Source organism: Dermacentor silvarum, chromosome 2 (genome assembly GCF_013339745.2).
Source record: "Dermacentor silvarum isolate Dsil-2018 chromosome 2, BIME_Dsil_1.4, whole genome shotgun sequence".
Taxonomy (NCBI): domain Eukaryota; kingdom Metazoa; phylum Arthropoda; class Arachnida; order Ixodida; family Ixodidae; genus Dermacentor; species Dermacentor silvarum.
In genome coordinates, this window is record NC_051155.1 from 242,701,796 (window position 1) to 242,724,030 (window position 22,235).

At 46.2% G+C, this 22,235-nt stretch overlaps 1 protein-coding gene across 3 annotated transcripts in view; it reads left to right on the plus strand.

The window, feature by feature from the left end:
- Nucleotides 1–22,235, plus strand: part of LOC119442994 (high affinity cAMP-specific and IBMX-insensitive 3',5'-cyclic phosphodiesterase 8B) — a 376,115-nt gene that overhangs the window by 346,728 nt on the left and 7,152 nt on the right. For 2 of the 3 annotated variants that reach the window (XM_037708101.2, XM_037708103.2), the window contains exons 9-18: nucleotides 2,207–2,287; nucleotides 3,800–3,867; nucleotides 7,283–7,456; nucleotides 8,667–8,724; nucleotides 8,806–8,944; nucleotides 9,253–9,448; nucleotides 11,064–11,194; nucleotides 12,383–12,608; nucleotides 17,055–17,216; nucleotides 17,848–17,977. In XM_037708101.2, the coding sequence (XP_037564029.1) occupies nucleotides 2,207–2,287; nucleotides 3,800–3,867; nucleotides 7,283–7,456; nucleotides 8,667–8,724; nucleotides 8,806–8,944; nucleotides 9,253–9,448; nucleotides 11,064–11,194; nucleotides 12,383–12,608; nucleotides 17,055–17,216; nucleotides 17,848–17,977 (1,365 nt within the window). The remainder of the gene's footprint in view (nucleotides 1–2,206; nucleotides 2,288–3,799; nucleotides 3,868–7,282; nucleotides 7,457–8,666; nucleotides 8,725–8,805; nucleotides 8,945–9,252; nucleotides 9,449–11,063; nucleotides 11,195–12,382; nucleotides 12,609–17,054; nucleotides 17,217–17,847; nucleotides 17,978–22,235) is intronic. The other variant, XM_037708102.2, reaches the window with a different exon arrangement.

A 22,235-nucleotide genomic window follows, 5' to 3' on the forward strand; every position in this document is an offset into this window, starting at 1 on the left:
ATGAGGCCACGTGTATCAAACAAACACTAGCTTTCGTTTGAACGATGACCGGTGGCGTTGTTAGTTAGGAAATTGGTGCAATTCAGAGATGCGCCCTTGAATATGAGGAAAAGAGTATATCGTCATTACCTCGCGCTGTTTCTTTATTGCTACGGCAGCGCGCGCTTTGTAGTTAGCAGTGAGTGATTGTTTTTGGTATGTAGTGTGGTGCTGCTGCCATTTGGAATTTGTTGGTTCTTTGATGTGAAGCTTCAGTGTGCGCCATCACTGTCTTCTGTATAACGCTGAGCCATGCGCTAACCGGTGTGTTCGTGCTTACAGCTTAACACTATAATACCGTAATTCATGATCGTAATCTGACATAAGAGATTTATGTCAGACATATGCTGACATAAATCTCTTATGTGATCACATCGTGATACCGAGAAATCAACATTGGCGACGACACTTTAACAGGCTGCATTCAACTGAAGCGCTAGAGCTGTGGTGCCCACAGCGCATAATATCGCTTGTTATGCTGAAGCAAGATGGGCAGAATGCACTGGAAAGTTTTTTTTAAAAGGAGACACAAGGCGGCTTGCTTACGTAAGAGCCCGAACTCTGCTTGGGTCTTGCTGGCAGCCAAGCTGCTCGCGTACACAAGCGTAAAGCAAATAGTTTTGTGTCTCTAGTCTAAAACTCTCTTCTTTCGTCCACGCGTTCCCGTGATTTATTAGATCAGAACTCGCTACTTCAGGCCAATGGTCTCTGTTGATGTCAAATTATGCCTGGAACACGTCTCCGAGGTCCAGGCGTTATTATAACTGAGTCTTTATAGATAACAATGAATTAATGAGCGCATCTAACAATCGCTTTTAACGAATTGGGAATATCGCGAGGCCGGAGGCAGAAATATGTGGCGTAAACATTGTATAAACCGCGCGATCGCCCTTTCTTGTCAGATCGCGCAACATGGCACAACAGATGGCACAACAGTTTCATACAAAATTTGCTTGAGGGAATTAATGCTGCAGTGGAGAAGAGTAACCAATGATGATAACGAGTATAGCCAGTACAGCTTCAACGCGTTTTGATCATCATGTCTCTTAACTTCAACCGCAGCTTGAACACGTCCTTTTTAGGAGCCTGGAAGAAACCCCCCACCATATAACGTACCCTATTTTATATTTCAGACGACCGCTTTCAAACCTTTTTAAGTGTGGTGTAGGTGAGGCACACGTCGCAGCGAAATTATCAGGAGATGAATGAAACTTAGGCCGGAGTTAAAATTATGCTAAGCGTGAAGATGCGCACGACGAGAAAGGACGAGGGTTGTAGTATACAGCACTAATTCATAGTTTTTGCGCTGTGTTGTAACTACATAAATTTTTAACAAAATCAATTACTGTGTGTGACGACTGAGAATTCTATTTGGATCTGCGAACGCTCTTGAGATAAGGGCTATGCTAACTGTCGCTTAATAAATTATAAATAACCCAAAAGGCACTATGCAAGGAGAAACAGACTATTCGAAGTGTCCCGCATGTAAATATACGTCTATATATGTGTGTCTATGTGATTGAAGTTATGGTATGGGGGAGATCCCCCAAGGAAGTCTACATGCACATTTCCCTCTAGTATTTCTTGTATGAAACTCTTCGCCTCAGTTGCTCAGTCCCTTCCTGCTACGCGCCCGGACAACACGCAAACTGGCTGGTCAGTTCAGATAATGACTCTCTTTGTCTCTTTATTCTACGCCTGTGACCACGTTACCTGAACGAACTCGCTTGACGGGGTTCAAAAAAGAAAAGGCAAGAACATTTCAAAAGCTAGAGGTGCTGCAAGGTTTATCCGTCGATCAAATTTAGCTGTCAAAAGTAGTCAAATACAGCTCGTGGAGTAACTGTGGCGTTGACGTTCACGGTACAAAGGAATTACGTCACGATTCCAATCACCATTGTTGGTTTCGGCAGCTCAAAATTATCTGCTGCCTTGAACCACACCTAAGTCTTATCTTTTGTTCCTCTGGTAGTCACTAGGTTATCGGTAACTTGTTCTGCACATTTTGTCAATATAACTGTAATGGTGGTTTAAAGAGAGATGATAGCGAACTGCCTAACCGAACTCGTCTTGTTCGAGCACGCAATGGGGTAGAGACACTCATTCATCTACCGCTGCAGTCGGTCTTTATAAAGCGACTTCTCACCTTTTTTTTCTCCGCCTCTAGATTTCCTGTCTTTTACACTTAACTCGAGCATGAAAAGCTCTAGAAAGGCATCTTGTGATGTTCGTTCCTTGTGCAGTGAGGGTGAGTCGCTTATGCTTCCTGCCGCTCGCTTTCCGCGCGCGTTCTCCGCATTTCGCAATGCGTCCGTGCAATTGCATTTGCATTTTGCTTTCGCTTTGCTTGTCCAACTGCATCACCGCAAACCCGCAGTGTCGTTGTACTGTGGTCTGGTGCCCGCTTGTACCCTAACATGTGGAAACCAAATACCTTTGAACGCGTGGCTAAAACAATTAACGTCGCCGAGACGGCGCGTAGCGCGCGGATGTTGTAAGAAAGCACCGTCAAGTTTTTAAAGGATAGCGTAGAAGTCAGGTGGCTGTCATCATGACAGTGAAAAAAGCAGCGTTAGTGCAGTTTTCTTTACCATCATCTTTTATATATCAACATAAAAATGAATAGAATTTAATATGCCAGGCTCATTAAAGGTCAACATATGCGGGAAAATTATTTCACGCCTATCCTACGTATATTTATAGCGATCGATCCCTCAAGGACATCCGCTTAATCCAGGCATAGTAACCGCCCGCAGACGTATTGGCAAGTCATGCCTGATTTTTAAATGATTACGCTGGTAAGTCAGACATTTTCTCTCTCTTCCTCCATACCGAAATACAAAGAAATGACCGCGAGTAGACAGCTGGTGAAGCGTCGTCGTAGCGCATACCTCCAAGATTTGTACACTGACGGTTGCTTTCTTCACGCCGAGCTGAAGGCCATCCGTCGCGCTCGCGAAATGTCATGTGAATGTGCGCGGCCTAATGCCGTAAAGCCGACAACCAAAGCGAACGCAACTCGAATACCGATGCGTCAGTAATGATGCGTCACTCTAGCGTGCTAGTTCGACAGCTTGCCGCTTTTTCCAGTGCCGCTTGATTGCCTTTCACCGATCGACTCTTACGTCAACGTCTGTTCGGCAGCTCTGCAATAGCTGTATAGCCGTTCCAGAGTGTTGCTCAAACCCTTCAACTGCTTCACTTGTTGCGGAAAAGTTGCTGCTCTGCGGCGTACGGACACATTGTCGTTCAAGATGCAAGCCCGTCATAAAATGTTATATTACCGATAATTCAGAATTATTCAGCTAAGAAAAATAAAGTAACTTGATAGCTGTCGATTAAGTTAACTGTTGCCTTCTCTTCATAGCGCCAGTTTGAAAAGTGTTGTTTGTCTGCCACTTTGCATTTATTCCGGTGTACTTACATGCAATAAAGTGCAGACTACGGGCCTTGAACAGCGTTACGTTCTCGCATGTGACAGGCTTACGAAGACGCGACATACAATTCTAACCAGCATGTTTGCATGCCAACTAACAACGCTCTGCGAAGCGTTTGCTTTGCTTGCTGTTTAGCTTTCTGCTGCTGCTGTTAGGACTGAGACGTTTGCGAGCCAGCGAATAAGCAAGAACTAACGTTCTGCCAGCATCTCAGGCAAAATGTTCGGTAGTAGAGCTTCGTAGGTTAGGTGGATACTGACTACCTTATGGCCATCGATGTCCAGATTCTGTTGACGCGGTCTTTTCTTCTTTTGTGCCAACAGTTGGAATGAACAGACGACAATCATTCGCAAAATTTCACGCAATGACTCTGGAGGCTCCCATAACAAAGGTGAGTTAAGTGCCGTGAGGTGTAAACTGGTGGGACCATTTGCACCCATCGCGCAAGAACTGGCCGGCTGCTTTAATGAACATCTGCTCGATAACAGACCTGTGCGCTTTGAGCCGCCACGTACACGGAAAGCCCGAGATGCCATGCTTTTCAGAGAGAGGTGCGGGCGATTCCTAATGCAATCGTTTTTTTTTTCTTTCTTTTCTCAAAGCATTATCTTTATTAAGAGCGTCGGCCTTTCAATATGGCGGCGAAATCAGTGTATGCAGGATGAAGGCGAAAGCCTGCGTGCTCACGAGACATTCATTAAATTATTTGAAATTCTCATTCGAATGCGTTGTTACTTCCTACTGTTTTCTCCCACCTAAGGTCGTAGGTTCGAGTGCCTTAACTCTCTCCTAATTAACTGTGCCTTAATTAACTTCGCCTTATTTAACACCCAAAGTTCGTGGGTCCGAGTCCCACCAAAGATCGAGAGTTCGACTCCCAAAACGGTCGTGAGTACGAACATCAATGGTGGCTCCATCAATTTTGGTGCCATAACGCCGGATGGTCAACTTTTCCACCAAAGATCGTGGGTTCGACTGCCACCTATGATTGTGGATTCGGCCATCAATGGTGGCACCATCAATTTTGTTGCCCTAACGCCGGAGGGTCAATTTTTCTAGCCACTCAAGGCTTTCGGCTTAAAACAGAATTATCGGCCAAGACGTTGTGAACACGGTACTATAGGCGCCTGGTTTCTATACTGTCATACTTCCTTTTTACAGCTCTGACACATCTCAGTCCGGCACTTTAAGCATGAAAAAAAAATCTCATTTGTGTCATTCTGTATGCGTGTGTTTTAGATAGCCTCTGAACTTGATTATCAACCTGTAATACGCTGGTGAGCACTGATTCAGAGCTGCAGTATATTGTTATCAGGATCGTAGTGCCTCGTACAACTTTATATGTATTGGCCAACGGGACCGTAACCTTGAATCGTGTCCTGATATATGTTTTAACAACGAAAATCGCAAATTAATTTCAAACAAAACAATAATAACACGAAGCGAACAGGCAAGTTTTGAAACTCATGATAAAAACACGCATGTCAGTTTGTAAACTACATTTCATGTTTCTTAATGCGAATGAATTCGGCATTGTAAACTGCAGTTCGTGTGAATTTGTTGCTTGAGCCATGAGAGTTTTGAGAAATTGTACAGGTACCAGTGTGATTTAAATCCAAGAATAAAGATTAAGATGTGTCCACTTTCTACACTGTATCAAGGCCGATTCACATAACTGCAATATCTGCTGTAGATACCACGCCGCAGGTTTAGAAACTTGTATTTTGCATTTTTGGAAGATTCGCAATTGATTTCTATTCTTATACAATGTTTAAGTTCTAATAAACGCGCTTCGCTTTTATCGGTCACCAGAATTTGAACCTTTGTTTAAGTGTGAAGTACTCAACTTAGATTGGTTAGCGGTTGGTTACCTGATAAAAGCATTTGTGTGTGTGTGTGTGTGTGTGTGTGTGTGTGTGTGTGTGTGTGTGTGTGTGTGTGTGTGTGTGTGTGTGTGTGTGTGTGTGTGTGTGTGTGTGCGTGGTGCGTGTGTGTGTGTGCGTGCGTGCGTGCGTGCGTGCGTGCGTGCGTGCGTGCGTGCGTGCGTGCGTGCGTGCGTGCGTGCGTGCGTGCGTGCGCGTGTGCGTGCGTGCGTGTGTGCGTGCGTGCGTGCGTGCGTGCGCGTGTGCGTGTGCGTGTGTGTGTGTGTGTGTGTGTGTTTATGAGCAAATCAGAGTTACGAGCCCGGGCTGAGGCTCCTATACTGTTTAGAGGCTGGACACTCTGGTAGTTTCTCTTGCAAGTTGCCTGCGTAGATGTCCCGCGCGAAAGCCTGCAACTTCATCGCTTTATTCCTCTCGACAAGCTGCGCGTTTCTTTATATTTTTCTGGTGATGAACCAGCTCGTTTAAAATTACCAGGCGCCAAAATCAGAGAAAACATAGCAAAGACGAACTTTGGTTGTTTAAGATGTCTAGTAAATGTCAAGGACAGAATAGTGGTGTGGGCGGATATAAAAGAAGAAAAGTAAAATAAATTAAAACAATATTTACCCTGTTTAATCATTACGGCTGACCTTTCCTCCACCTCTTAAACACTCGATGGGGGGTTACTGGAGTCATCCCTACAGTGTGCTGGTTAATGTCTCCTGAAGTGTTAGAGGATTCTTCTCGTACGGCCGTCCTGTGAGTGCACCCCACATGTGTTATCAGACAAGCTACATGTCTTGCGCTATCATGTCACACGAGAAACTGCGATGTCGTTCCCAATTAGCCAGCATATTTTTCTTTGTTTTCTCACTGCACGGTTACATTTCGGACACCCTGTAGCCAACGCATTGCTATACGTCCATAAAACGTAAAACGTATCCTAATATATCGCTATACGTCCATAAACCTGCAACACGTATCCTGATTCGAATAAAAATACTCTTCGACTCTAGATCAAATAAGTCGTTGCGTAAACCTGGTAATCTTCGCCATTAGGTTTTAGGCGCAGCCGACAAGAAAGCTGTGAGGTTTGTGGGCTGAATGAAACGTATAATTACTGCAGATGCGATGGCCGCTAACATGGGCGAAGCTTGTGACATTTGTTCATCTGTCCTAGCTCGTTGCGCGGTGATCACAACCCGGGGTTAGCCCCATGCAGCTGAATGCACAATGTAGTCACGCCACCGCTGTCTGCGGTTGTCGATTACGGATGACGCCAGGGCTGTTTCTTGCCGTCATGGCAAAAAAACTTGACACATGGCACGGAATCTTGAATGCAACCGGAGAGGTGACGGATATCTCACTATTCTTGGAAACACTTTCACCAACGCCCGGCACCGTATACTCGAGCATTTCGGGAAACTACTACATCGAACGAACGAGCGAACAAGCAGGCAGCGAGTACCAAGAATATACGCGACGTTATTCACGAGGCCGTAGACGTCAAGGTTTCTTTGCAAAGGCTTGAAAGCGTCGCCACATGCACCGAAAAGTGACATTAACTTATACATCGTGGCTCTTTAGCCTGTTTTGCGTAAACTATGTGGTATGTGTAGAGTGATTTAGTATTTAGTACTTAGTATGCATAGGGTGCGGTATGCTTAGGATGACTGAGTGATTTCTGTTTGTTTGTAACAACGTATAGAAGAAGGTCCGAGAGCGCAAGGCTGTAGGAGGACGAACAGATATTACCAGTTTATCAACGAATATTACTTTCTTAGTCCAGGTACTCATTCAAACACGTAATCTGTTGCGGTAAGGTCATCCTATGCAGCCGAATTGCACTATATGCAGTGCATTCAGCTTTCCTTGGCAAACATTTGTGGTAAAGCAGTACGTCTCGGCGTTTTTGTGTATGACCCTCTGTCCGTGGTCCAGGTCATCAACATGCTGGTGTCGACACAAGAAAACAGTTCGGCCATGGTGGCTCAGGCATTGGACCGTGTCATCGAAATCCTTCGCTCCACAGAACTCTACAACCCGCAGCTGGGAGTCGGCCAGGGCAAGTCCGAGGACCAGATGACATCTGACCTGGTCACCGGACTAATCAACGTGCGTTGCCTGCTCTACCACTCTCTAGCTACTACATCCGGACATAAACGTTGCCGTAGTTTGATGATACCGCGTTTATGCGCTGGCTGCCGGCTACGTGAGCAAGTTATCCCCCCCATTCGATTAATCTGCCATTTTCGGCTTCCGTGAAGTGCTGTGTTTTTCGATGCTATTTCACCTGTGCGTCAGCGTCCTTCCGTGGCCCGATACTAGGAACTCTGGTGGCTCAGGGCATTCGATACGACGGCATTTATCCCTGCACAAGAAGCCCAGGACATCGAGCGCTGTTCACATCTGCGTTCAGGGTTGTAGGCAGCGCAACGATTTTAACGAAACGTAGGTAGCAAAGTATGTTCACATTCCCGTGCATTTCGTTAAAGATGTTCAACTATGCAGCTGGAACACAAGTATACCGTCAGGCAACGCATGTCATCGACTCTGGTACCATAAGTTACACTTAAACGAAGTAAGTTAAGGTGATGAAAGCAAATTTTTGTTCTGATTCTTAGTACTTGTGAATAAATGGGGAAAATAGCAAGATCCTGAAATGTTGTAACTTCGTGTTACGACTCACTAGGTCTCTAATAAAAACAGATATCAAGATTTTATGAGCATGCTTATGTAGTGTTAAGATATACGTGTAAGAATATGTAAGGCTGCCAGAGCAGCTGCGTCACTTTCGCATGGCGTCAGTTTCGCCAAAATTAGTTCTTGGTTGTTTGCAGTTTATGTGACCGCATCTGCTTATTTCGCGGAATTACAGTATATTTCAAGTTATGGCTTTTTCATATTAGAATGCTGAAAAAATGTAAATTGATTTAAGATGTTCAAAGATTAACGTCCTGTTTCCATCACCCTCTGTTATACAGTTTCCCTTAAACCAGTGCCGAAATTGGTGCAATAGCTTACTAATAATATCGTATCTATGGTCCGTATGTATATTCGTGTAGGAAAATTCGGTGTTGCACCAGAAGTAAAGATTTGCTCTAATACTCTTTAAACGAAAACGCGACGAGGCAACGAAAACACGAGCGACAATAAACAGGCTAGTTATTATCCAGCACGTGAATTGAGTGAAGGATGGACAAGAGCAAAAGAAACAAGTGCTGACAATGTGTTTGTAAGCGTCTTTTCTTTATTCTGCCTTGTTTGTTTTACTTCATGTGGCATCAGACGCGCGTGACGGCGCTTTGGTGCTTCTCGCTTGCAGACGGGCCAAAAACCGACGGGCGTGCGACGGTTATCCCACGAGACTTCGCTGATGAAAGGTAACTGTGACGCATGTGTAGGACGAGCTCTCTTTCTTATCGTTCTCGTCGTCCTTATGCGCTTGGCCGGCCCGGACGCAGTGAACGTTGTGAATGCGACGGCTTCGAGCGGCGTTCTCCCCAGCCTGCAGACTGCGCCACCCAAGATCAAGGAGTTGCTGGAGAATGATGTCAAGTGGGAGTTCGACATCATCGAGCTGGAGACACTTACTGGACGACGGTGCGTACGGCCGTGAGAATGTTAGCCTCGTGGCCGAAACACTGGCGCGAGGATCAGTCAAACGGTGTCGCCAATCGCTCTAAACTGTCTAACACAGTAACCGTAATGGTCCTGTGCAGTACTGGAAATTGATTGTGGGAACATGAGACGACCTTTACACATGTAGAACATATTTGTGTTGCGCATGTTTCTGTTTATTACTGCGGCTCCCTATCAGCACAGCGCTTAAGTCCTTGTCTAAAGCTAGCCGCGGCGCAGCTCCCATGCTTCTACAGAGCGATAGAGAAACGGTGCAACATGTTTTGCAGGCCTCTCATCTGGCTGGGCTTGTCGCTCTTCTCGAAGCTCAACGTGCACACCAGCCTGGAATGCGACGATGCCACCATCCGCAACTGGCTGCAGCTGGTGGAGTCTCACTACCTAGACAACCCATACCACAACTCAACGCACGCCGGCGACGTCATGCAAGCCACCGCCTATTTTCTGCTCAAGTTGCGAAAAAAGGTACCAGCTACACCTCTGACTTAAAATCTTACGTGTTTTGTGCGCTAGGAGTCGGCGGTCGCAGCTAAATCTGATGCTAATTTCTGTTAAGAGCGATGAGGATAGAGCCTTCACGTTCTGGAACGCCAAACCTGTCGCAGGAACGTGTCCAGGCAACAGTGCTAGTCAGGCGAGATTTGGCCTAACGTTTGACAAGGGCGACAGCACAAGTGAAGCTTGTAATAATGAATTTTTTTTTCTCTACGTGGCAATGGGTCATTCAAACAGCTTCCTCACTTGCAATACATATAGACTAGGAAGCCTACATTTAGCCCCGAAATCATTTTCGAAAGCATCCTAGTTTGCTGGTTTTTGCCTCGCTGTGTTACCGCAGAGGATAATTGGGCAAAGTTCTAGTCTAAAATGATGTACCTGTTTGTACCGCTATGCTGAGATGGACAGATCTTGAATCAGTGTGACAAAATAAATACGATGTACCTGTATTTCGTCGTTGCTACAGCTACAAACTGCTCCTGGTATGTGTGTACAACTACAAACTCCAACTGGCGTTTGTGCTAAAGTGACGTGCAGGCTAACTACTCGCAGACCTCGTTTTCTGTGTTGGAGGCCTTTCTGGTTGGCAAAACATTGATTGCCTTTTGTGTCATAATAGTGCAATGCTTGGGAACTTTCGCTTGTGCAATTTTGAAGGAAATATAATTTCCTAATTATGCACTTATGTAACAAAAAAATGAGCGCAGCTTGCACAAGTGGTGCAACGCTGGAGCAAACAGCGGAGCTTGTGATCGACCTTGCTTATTCAGGCGTTAGTGAGGCGCAGTCAGGCGTTAGACGCGCAGATTCTTGCTTGGCCACATGACGCACTTCAAGTTGAGCGGCTTCTTCGGGTGTCCGGATCTTCTTTGATCGTCCCATTGTCAAGGCTACATGCACTCGGCACAGAGTCGGCGATAGTTCTGCCTCCATAGCGGCGGCTCCGAGCTTCATGTCCCCGGTGACGTCACGACTATGCTCCGCCTCCACATGTACGCTCATCCAACTGTCAACGCGGCTGGGCAAAGCGTGTAACTAGGCGTTAGCAAAGCTTGGCGAAGCGACAACGCGGCCTGGCGAAGCGTTGACATGTCTAGGCGAAGCGAGGCACATGTGGTTGCTAGGCGACGCGAAGTGACGTCATGGCTAGACGGAGCAGGTGCGCGGTCGTAGCAGCTCGGCGCGGCTGTGTGGAGCGGTGGTGAAGCGAGGCGCAGCTGTGCCAAGTAGTTGCTAGGCAACGCGCGGTGATGTCATCGCCAGGCGCAGTTTCTGGTCTACGCTATACGAGCCAACCTCTGGCTTAAACAGCTCCGCTGTTAAAAGCTTTAGATAAACGTCTACTTATTGCTGAAGTAATAAGGTTACTTGTTCAACGAGTATACCAAGTCACATGATGCGCGCTGTTGTGAGCAAGAATTATAGCCTTTCAGAATACACCAACACCTCTGCAAACAGACGTCTCCTATTTGAGGACCCCGCCAGAGAGCATGTGACTGCCTTCTGTTTAGACAGCGCCGCAATAACACGGTCCGCACATATCGATGCCGTCGCTCGTTATATGTCAATCGGTTACTTGCAGGACATCTTCGATCCACTGGACGAGGCCATCTGCCTCATATCGGCGGTGATACACGACATCGACCACCCCGGGAAATCCAGCGCGTTTCTCTGCAACTCGGACCACGAACTGGCCATCCTCTACAATGACCGGTGCAGTTCTTTTTTTTTTTCCTTGGTCGCTACTAAGCCTGCAGCGTCTATAGACAGCAATGTAGTCCTATAAACTAAGTGATATCTTTTGCTAGCATGGAACGTCCCTTACAACTGACGTCACGAACCAGTGGTGCTACGGCTACCGCTTTCTTTTTCCTTTTTCGGGAGCACGGGCAGAATAAAGAAGAAAAAAATGGGGGGGGGGGGGGGGGGGGGATAATGTGACTGTCGAAAATTGTATTACTTGTGCGCCGACGGTTAAATAAAAAGTTGCCGCCTTCTAGACTGATCCATAAATCGGCCCTGGGTGTGAGTTTTATCGGATTCCGACACTACCGATCATCAAAACTACAGACAAATGGGTGTTGCAAAGAAAGATTTTGCAAAACGGCAGAGTTCAGTGCGTCTAAATGAGCGGGGGAAGCGCCAGGAAATCCGCATAAGGTCAAGAATTAAGACTGACTGGTTTCGAACAACGTATTTCCGAAGAATTACAATATGTGCTACCATCAAAAAGGCTTATAATGTTATAGTACAAAGACCGCCAAGTTTCCCCATGCACGGTCCTAGGCAGCATCGTTTCAAAAGTCAAGTAGCGCAGAGCAGCAAGTATGTCTGTTTTACGTACCTCGCTTGTCTGTTTCACGTGGCAATTTTTAAATGCCATGAGGGTTAACCTCACAAACTTGCGCTGTGGGTTATGAGGAACGCCGTCATGGAAGGCTCCGGACCATTTCGGATTCTTTAACGTGCACCCAAAGCACTGCACACGTGCGTTTTTTGCATTCTACCAAGATCAGAATGCGAAAGCATCGGCCGGTTATCGAACCCGCGACCTCGTGCTCAGCAGCACAACGCCATGGTCACGTGAGCGCTGGGGTTTCAATTAAACGCGTGTTACAAATTGTCATTTATCTTATTGCAATAATGGACAGAAATTTTCGTTTCGGTGAGAGGACACATTGTTTTAACCTTTCTCGGCTGCCTGTGAAGCAGGCTCTACATTGCGTGCATTAAATATGCAGAAAAGCCTGCTTGCCGGTAATGCTAAGCTCGTGCAGTGTAGTACTTTGCGCCGTTTCGCAATGTACGTTTCTTCCTCTTCAAAACCACAACCCCCCACCCTGTTGCTTTGGGATGTAATAAGAGTACCGTATATGACCTGAAGAGTATGTTTGTGCGCAGCTCTGTGCTGGAGAGTCATCACGCAGCGTTCGCTTTCAAGTTGACGCTGTCGGACGAGAAAGTGAACATCTTCCAAAAGCTGGACCGTGACGTGTACCGCTCGGTACGGCTGTCCATCATCGACATGGTGCTGGCCACTGAGATGACTAAACACTTCGAGCACCTCTCCAAGTTCCTCAACGCGTTCCAGAAGCCCATGCAGGAAGAGGAAGGCTTCGATGCCGAGGTAGTTGGCCACAAATATCGTGGTAGCTTTCGGCATTCTAGGAATTGCAGGTCTCGCAATATTTTTCACGACTATGGCCGTGTCTACTCGACTGTAAGCCGATACTAGTTCTTTAAAAAATAGTGTACGAAAGTTGAAGGTTGGCTCAAATTCGAAGGTGCGGTTCGGCCGCGACCGCCAGACACTGCCGACCGCAGGATAGGTCGATACCTCGAGGTGGAAAAATCCTTCGCAGGTGTATTCCAATCCGAGAAACTCGTGCATCAAAAACAGCGAAGCTGCATTATGGAGGTAGTTCTCACGCCTTTAGAAAATAAAACAGTGCTCCTAGGAAGCAGAGGTCTCGACGTCATCTTCGCAGGCTCTCCAGGAGGGCCGGCGAAGATGGGCTGAGGCCCCCTGGATTAGCAGCAGGCGGGATCCTCAGCAGGCCTGTGTGCACCAAATCCAATGCCGATGGGATGCTTGCGGGACGCTTGTCGGGAAGAAGCACGAACTCTGAAGCGCTTGATATGCCGCCCAAACTAATAGTTAGCCAAAAATTCAAGACGCAATGCCCAGAAAATGTTCGTCAATTTGGGCCCCTCCGAAGTGGAGTCGATTAAATGCGACGTGATAAACTAAAATTATTTAATTAATGACGAGGATAAACACGCAAAGAAGTCATAGTCTATTCAAGTGAGGTATAGATGACGCAACTTTTATTCTATAACTATTGAAGATTACGTTTCAATGCATATATTCGAGACTACGACACAGTTTGCGTTGCTGGCTCTTTTGATACCGAGAACGCCAGCGCACAAAAACGACTCCCCTTCGCATCTTTGCTGTAAAATATGTTATTTGCCTGTAACTGAAAAATGTTTCAAACGTTCGAGGCGTCGCTCGGAACAAGTTCAGACATCTGTCTAATTCGATATGCCATCTAGATGTCTACTTCATTTTGTCAGGTGGTGAACTGAGTGTCGGTGGCGTGGCACGACATTCTGGCCGATCTGATAATAGGAGGATTCTGAAAATGCGACATTTGGACAATCTTGCCGGTTCTTTTCGCAGTCGCATGCGTTTATTTTTCGTTCCTCTTACATTCAAGGAAAGATTTCTTTCCTGACCTTCCGAAGGTTATGAGCAGGCCTAGAATTGAAGGCCAGCCTAGATACGAAGAAATACGGTATATGTTTTCGTACGGCGCAGCATCATTTACTTCGGTCTCTGCTGCATTCGTTAGCCCATATCTTGTTTACTTGTTGTCGTTAAAACACCGCTACGGCATATACAGCGTACGTAGTGCTAGCCGCTCTGAGTAAGCTGTAGTCAACATTGAGATAACACATGTGTAATGTGCCACATAACACATGACAGGTACATCGCATGCGGAGGGCGAATAAATCGTGTGTATAGGTCGTCACTGCTGTCGAAAGCACGACCATTCTCGAGTACCCGAGATGTGTTCTGCTGAATGGATACCTCAATTAATCTGACACATGGTAGCGATAAGGCTACGCACAGGGGCGCTGGCTTTAATCTAGTATTTTGATTTTCACAAGTGCACGATAAATATAGATCAAGTTCGGCTCGTAGAAATAAAAGGCAAGCATTTGGACGCAAACACAAATTCTTCACTCACACGTGTCCGCCGCATATTACACTAGTCCGCCTTATTACTATAACCGGATACAGGGCATTGAATCTCTTCTCATCACAGAAGCCATGCTCACCAATGCACCCTTCAGTTTTACAATTTTGAATGTATAAATAGTTTTCATCGTCAACGTATTGTATTGTGTGCTCTGCGGGCAAGGCGTACATCAGGTCAGTTGATCAGTGCTTATATCAAACGCTGAACAAGCACCATGTTAGCTTCACCAAGGCCCTTTGCACCCGTTAAAGCATTCATTGTCCTGACGGCGGGTGTGTTCCACTCTATGATTGTACTTTTTTTTATGTGAAAGCGTCAAATGTCTCATTGAGCGAAAAAGCCGGCGTCCGGCGTCTGTAGCAGCCTAAATTTCCATTGGCTGCGACGCCACGTCACGAGCGCGCCTCGACGGAGCAGAGCAGGCGAAACGGAACAACAGCGCGCCAGGTGTTGCTTGAGGGGACAGGGCATCGCCGCGACGCCACGTCACCCTCGCTGTCGCTCTCAGAAGCTTGTGTTATCGGCGCGTTCCTCGTCCGCGCAGGCTCTCGCCTGCGTTCTAACTGCACCTAGGTAAGGCTAAATCAAAACGCGCCCAAGCGTCTCAACGCGCTCGCTAGCCCGCGAAGAAAGGACCGCTCAGCGGCGTTCGAGTGGACATTAATGCTTTCAGCATTCACAACTCATAAGAAGTGCATAGGTGAACTTCGGATATTTCTTTTGCATAGATATTTCTCTAAAGTGATGAAGAAAACTTTCAAGACTTACTATGAAAATAAAGGACTCATGCTTGAACATGAGTCCGCGCAAGGACGACGCAATTTCCTGACGTCTCCCGGTCAAGTGTTCAGAAATTGTGACTATGCGGTGGGCAAATTTGTATAATTAGGGAAAATGCTTATGGATCTCTTAACTCTGTTATTTCAATAGGATTGAAAATTGGGCGAGTTGGTGAAGCTTCATGGGGGGTAGCTACAGCGCGACAGATGCGGACCAAATGAATAGAAGGGGGCAGAATTGCTTTGACAGCGCCGTATTGTGGCCCCTTCTATTCCTTTCGTCCGCATCTGTCGCGCTGTAGCTACCATGAAGTCTCTTAACTTCCTTAAATTTAGTACGTCCAATTTTGTGCACGTACACCATACGCTTCAGCTAAAAAAAAGGTGATTGAAAGTTGATTGAAAGTGTGATTGATTTTGCCGGTGTTAAACGCTCACTGTGATTCGACACTACGAGAGTCGCTCAAGACAAACCCGGAGTTTTTGTAGTATCGATATGTCCCTACACTAAACGACTTTAACATACACATACACACAACACTATTAGTTTACCATGTCGAATTAGTCGGCTATCACGATGTGGTTCGCTGATGTCGCTTCGCGCCGGGAGTGACGTGTCAAATAAGATGGCGGAAGAGCCTGTGAACGCAGTTATGGAACCACACATTGTAATGAAGTTCCTCACCAAATACGACCTAAAGCCGACTGAAATTCGCACAAGACTTCATGCTCGACATGATGACGAGATGCTAAGCCGAGGCGCAATATTTGAGTGGTGAAAACAGTTTCGAGACAGCCGGCCGTCAGTGGAAGATGATACTGGATGAGGCCGGCTCGTCGGCAGCGAAACTCGTGGCACAATTTTTTTTTTTAATTCGGCGTCATTTATCTTTGTTTCCTCCTTGGTCTGCGACACCATCAAATGCGAGTACTGCTGTGAGGATTTCCAACGTGTACACAGTGCACTCAGGAAAGAACTACCTGGCATGATTACCACAAGCGTTTTCCTCAACCAGGACAACGCGCATCAATATACAGCGCACCGCACGATGTGCACTTTGCAGGATCTCGGCTGAGAAGTACTGTCGCATCCGCCATACAGTCCTGACCTCGCTCTAGGTTACTATCATTTGTTCGGACCGCTGAATAAGTTCCAGGGAGGCCAACACTTCAGCAGTGACGATGAGGTCAAACAGGCTGTCCGTTCACGGACGCAAGCAGAAGGAGAAATCCTTCTATGCTGCTGGCATTTATGCGCTGCTAGAATGCTGGGATAAGTGCGACAGTTTCAAAGGATATTAGTTCGATAAATGAGATCACTTTCACGCCTCTAAGTATGTTTTGTAATGCTGCAAAATACAAAGCCATAACGAAGCCATCCTGCTGCCGCTTCTAGATTTATGATACAACGATACAAACCAGATGACCTGCGTCTTCATGCGACTACCCGTACGCATGAGCCCTGTTATTTAAACCCAGCTGCTGTATTCAGGTACCCTTTTTTTATGGCATCAGTGCACCACTCGAACGCCCTTGAACCAAAGTGATGAATTCTGTTCAACACACCCGCGCCGGCCGCTATAGAGAAATTGTCCCCTGTGTGTAATTACTGACGCTGTCATTAAGCATTGTTAATATTTACTTGAACTGCCGTTCTTTGTCAAAAGAGAGATGTGTAAAGCTGCAGTACGCAATGGTGTACTTTGTTATCAAAATTAGCAGTATGGATGGTTCGATATTTTGAGCGCAAGCACTTGCCTTGTGGCGACCGCAAAAACTCGCGGCGTATCAGACGCTCACGCATTCGTAGAAAACAGCGACTGTCGCCTCCGATATCTGTTACGTGGTTCGCGATCTTTGCACTCTGTTGTGGGAATCCTGTAGTCCAAAGTGTATCTGCTCACGAAAAAATTGTCCAAATGCATGCCGAAATGCAGTTTTGACGAACTGGTTTCTCACTGCCTGATGTGCCATTCCTTTTGTTATTTCTGCCCAATGCATAAACCGCACCGCGCTACACGTTCGCAGCCCTTACAAGAGCACGGAGAGTCTGGCTCGCTGCGCTCTGCCGAGAACATCATCCTCATCAAGCGCATGCTCATCAAGTGCTCCGACGTGTCGAACCCGGCGCGGCCCATTAACCTGTGCATCCAGTGGGCGCACCGTATCGCTGAAGAGTACTGCGCCCAGGTATGTCCACAGCTGTCTCCCAACAAAATTCTGCACGGCTTTGGCGATTCCTGCGATGCCGACAGTGACGTCAGACAAAGTATTGAAATTGTTGGGAGTATTCGAAGTAAATTGCCCTGAAATGAAAAGGTGTCGCAGAATTTTTAGACGTCGTATAGATAGTTTTCATTCTACTCATGAAATTCTTGGATTACTGAAAGTAAACTCGGAGGTTCCAAAATGCGCAAAATTGGCACTTTTGAGGAACACACGGGTTCTGTTTGAATTAAGTTATTGCGGTTGGCGATAGCATATCACATCATAATGCTGTTTTTGTACGCATTTCTTGTCATGTTCCAAAAAATCCACCTTGTTTCTACCGCTCTTATTCTGGTTTTAGGGATTTATAGCATGTTGACGTCGGCTTAACTGACACGCAGCACCTTTTAAGAGTTTAAACAAATTATCGCTAGTGACGTCAATCAGTTGACAACGTTTCACAAAGCGGCGTCTAGGGGCCCCATTAGTGCTGCTCACGAATTATTCGCACCCATTATGTCTAGATTACGCTGCGTGTGTCAAAATCCATGCGCTTTGTCATTACAGCGTTGGTAACCTGTTGTTATGTCTCGGGGCAATTTCGCATGCGCAGACGGACGATGAGAAACGTCTCGGTCTGACCGTGGTGATGCCTGCTTTCGACCGTGCCACCTGCAGCATCCCAAACTCGCAGACGGGCTTCATCAACTACTTTGTGCGCGACATGTTCAGGGCCTGGTCAGGCAAGTCACTCTCCCCGCTATGCCCTGCTCTTTTGTGTTCACATTTTTCTAATCTACACGAATGCCGATATTTATACGGATTAAGTGTAACCTTACAACTGGCGCACTTGAGTAGCTATAGAAATGCTGACGCGCAAAGGTTTCATCTCGCATCATTCCCTAGGAACGCACTTCGATGTGACGCCTGCTATAATGCTTGGCCGGGATAATGTAATGATTTTATTCCAATTATTTCTCCTTTCCGCGCTTCGTCGGTTGTCCAAGCGGGGCTCCGCCAACGTTATCTCTGGGATCGGCCTGTCGTGTTTGCTATAAGAAAAGCGCACAATCGAGGGAGGGGAGTCAAAGGGAGGACGCAAAATTTCATTCATGTATACCTTTATTAGTTTTAAACCGCAGCTTTGTAGCTTTAGTACCTTCCCGCAAAAATGGGCAAAAGTAGGACCAGAATTGTAAATATTGCTTAATTTCGATCGCATTGGGAAAACTAATAAAGGTACTTGAAGGAAATTTTGCGTCCTAAATGTAAACTCCTTGAACTCTAATTTATCCAAAATTTAGCTTCCTTGAGCGTGTAGTTGCCGGGCTGTTTACAACAGAAGTTGCGACATTTTGTCAATCTTCAAAAGCAAATTATTCAAAAAGTAAAAATTCAACATTATTTTGCTGCGTCTGGGAAATAGATCCTAAAGCTACAGAACAAGCCGCAATCCAGTAAATGCGGTAGTTTCTTCCAAATATGGTCACAACTGAGACACAGTTCCCAAAAGCCATGGATCTCATGCTTGTTCTTGAACATTTATTTCTAAATCACATTAATTAATGTGTTTATATTATATATAGTTGGAATCTGCAAGAATTAAGCCTGTTTATGGCATTATATACGACAACTGTATATCCTAAGTAGAAGAGACGCCACGGTTGCGCCAAAAGTACTGAAAACGGGGGGGGGGGGGGGGGGGGGGGGGGGCTCGTGCCGCCGGAGTGGGACCGCCACATTAAAGCGCGCGACCCGGCGCTTTTAATCCAGCACGAGGTGGTTTTTTTTTTTTTTTCTTATCGAACACAGGCTCAGCGCAAAGCGAAATTTGCTTTGCCCACAAGTGGTTTTCGTGCCCATTGTCTGCCGGAACGCACATTCTGTCTTGTGTGGAGTCTTCGTAACAGGGCGCCAACACGCTTATTCTCCACCGTTACGATATATGTTTGGGTAATCGTGCACAGGCGTCGCTTTGTCGTTGCCTCATTAAATCACCAAAGTTACCGAGAAGCGGCCAGAGAACAACGACGAGGCGCCTGCTCCACTGGCATCACGACGCAATTGTCCGCGCCGCCGCCTCTAGTTCTCTTCGCTGCTTATTCTTGACAAGTGGTTAGACTTCTGACCCTTCGCGTTGCCTGCACTGTCCGCATTTATGCGGTAATTAAAAGGTTGCCGTAGTCAGGGCTAAGCTTGCGATGTCGTGAGAAGGCATATAGTCAAGATCCAACGCGGCGGTAATAAAAAGTATCAAGTCACAACTCGCTTGCAAACGGGTTTAGCATCCTAAAGAAATGTAAGGGCTCTCGGAGGTATAATACACAGGGGATGGCTCCGAATTAATTTTCATCACCGTTACAAGTAACCGTACGCGATCGCTTTTGTATTTCATCCCCATCGTAACGCGGCTGCCGCGGGCAGAAGTCGCACCCGCATCGTGTATAGCTGCTGAATCACCTCGTTAAGAGGTCTGTGAAATTAATTAACGTCAAAGCGTGTTCTAGTTGGCTGTTCACATCCAGGCGAAAACAACGCTAAGGACATGAACAAAGTGAAGGCACATAGAAAAACGACTCATCGCGACACAGCGCAAGGTGTCGTTTTCTATGTGCGTTAACTTTTGTTCGTGACCGGGAAGCTATGTCATTATTATTTTATTTCTTCATGTAAAAGCTTCTCTTTATATTTTTCTTACGATCCCGGAGCCAACAGCGATTTTCTTACACAGATATGCATGTGAAGCATAAAAATGATCTCATTGGGTTATAGCTGAGTCAACTTGAGAAAGCTTGTCGTGGTCAGAAAAAAAGAAAAAACGTTCAATTCTATTGACTGTTGAAAGCACAATCCAAAGTATATGTAGTGTGAAAAGTTTGCAAGGGTTGCAAAGAAAATGTTAAGTTTTCAGACACCAAGGTTATAAATTCATAGCTACAATTCCAAAACATACATCGTAATTCTGCACGTTCAAAAGCAGGCAGATATATCACTTTACAGGTTATCGGAGGTCGAGTTAATTTTTTGTACGCGAGTTTTAGAAAAAAATGTTATTCGCAAAGTGGTGGTTTACCTTACCTCAGATCGGTGTATAAGTACGTCGAGTTTGTCTGCTTTGGATATTCTAAGTGATGCAATTCAGTGTTGTGATATCCTCCTTCGTCGAGGAGTTATCAAGTTGTAAACGGGATGCTTCGTTTCTGGAAATATTTTCCATTTCAGGTGATTTTGGTATAATATGGGCGAACTGAATAAAAAATATGTACTCCCGACAGTCGGTACATTTTAAATGCAACCTCATTTAAATGTTCGCGATCAATTAGTCTGTCGAGCAAAACGATTTCTCCAGAGGACCCCACGAGATAACGCTTCCCGTTAAAGCACAAATGTCAACGCCTCCTGAGAGAAATTAAATGCATGCACTATGAGCATAAATCACGAAGGGCAAAAAATCCCGGCTCATATAACGACTGCGAAAACACGACTACGCTTACGTCTCAGCCGCCGCTGCATATAGCCGCTCATTAACATATATTATGGCGGGCTTCTCGCCATAATATGACGGCCTTACCGCTCGGCTCACCTTTTATTCCCCTTCACCCTTTCCCGTGAAATGCTGTTGAGAGACAGTTACGCCACTGTACTTTGCTCTTCTTTTCACCAATAATCACTATCTCTCTATCTCTGCTGCGGAACATATGCTTTTGCGAAGCTAAAAATGCACCCTTGGGACTCCCTCCCATCACTTTTTTTCCCCGGCGGAAAACGGCGAAGCAACTAAACGCGAACAGCGACAGGCAGAGCTGCACCAGAAGCGAGTCGAGCAATATAAATGCGAGTGGAGCGTGAAGCGAGAAGTGAAGCACGATGGCGCGTGGTTGGGTCGCCAAAACCTGGCAAGCCTCGGGCTCATATATGAGGACATACTTTGTTGCAGCACGAAAAGGCGCACCCTGAGACAAGAGCGCTGTTCTTGCCTCTTACGTCTTTTCGCGCTCCAACGAAGTATGTTACCATGCCAACTCGGCCAGCCGTCCAGCCTGGTCCACAGCTCTATGCCGTACTGCTGCAGGGCATGATGTTGTGGGTTCATATATCCTGTCCGCGCGGCACCGCCGCATTTTGATGGGGGCGAAATGCAGAAAACCTCGTGCGCTTAGAGTTAGGTACAGTTAGATTTAGGTGCAAGTGATAGAACATAATCCTGAACCCTCCTTGCGGCGTTCCTCGTAACCTACTGTGCAGTTACAAGTTAAACCTCGAAAAAGAAAAAAGAAGAAGACAGCAGAACATTGGGAATGAGAAAATTAGGCAAACTCTTAATTATGACGTAGAGCAGCATTCTGGCCCGTTTTAAAGCGAATGTTAGGTTCTCGCGCTGCGGCGGCAGCGGAGTTGGCCGGCGAAGGCCGGGAGCATGCGACGGCGTATAGTCGGTATCAAATGTCAATCAAAGAACAGCCAGAAAAGTAGCCTGCGTCGGAACTTTGAATTTGTTTTGAAACGTAATTATCAAGAGTTATAGAACAAAAGTTGCCTTGCGTGTGCTTCACTAGAATAGACAACTGCTTTAAGTAAGGGTTGCGTTAAGGCTAGTTGAGGGGGAGGGGGGGGGGGGGGGAATATGAAGCGTGTACTTATAAAGCAGTGCTGCAAAGTTGAACAAACATAGGGAATGTTACAAGGCATGTTACAGGGTATGTTACAGGGTATACACGCATTCGTCTGTGCTATTTTCGCCCCTGTATATGTTCAGCTTCGCAGCGCTGTTTTATAAGTGCAAGTACAACTTCCTTGTCGGTTTATCTCAGCCTGCAGTTCGTAAATTTTGTCACCTTTCACCGGCTCTGGGCCTCCTGGCTAAGATTAATTTAGTTTCTGTTATGAGTCACATTCGTGCCGTAGTGTTACTTTTTTATGATCCTAATGGAAGAAGGTAGGTCTCTGTAGAAAGCTTGGATATAACGAAGTAATAACACCAGATGTATTGAAGCGTTTACA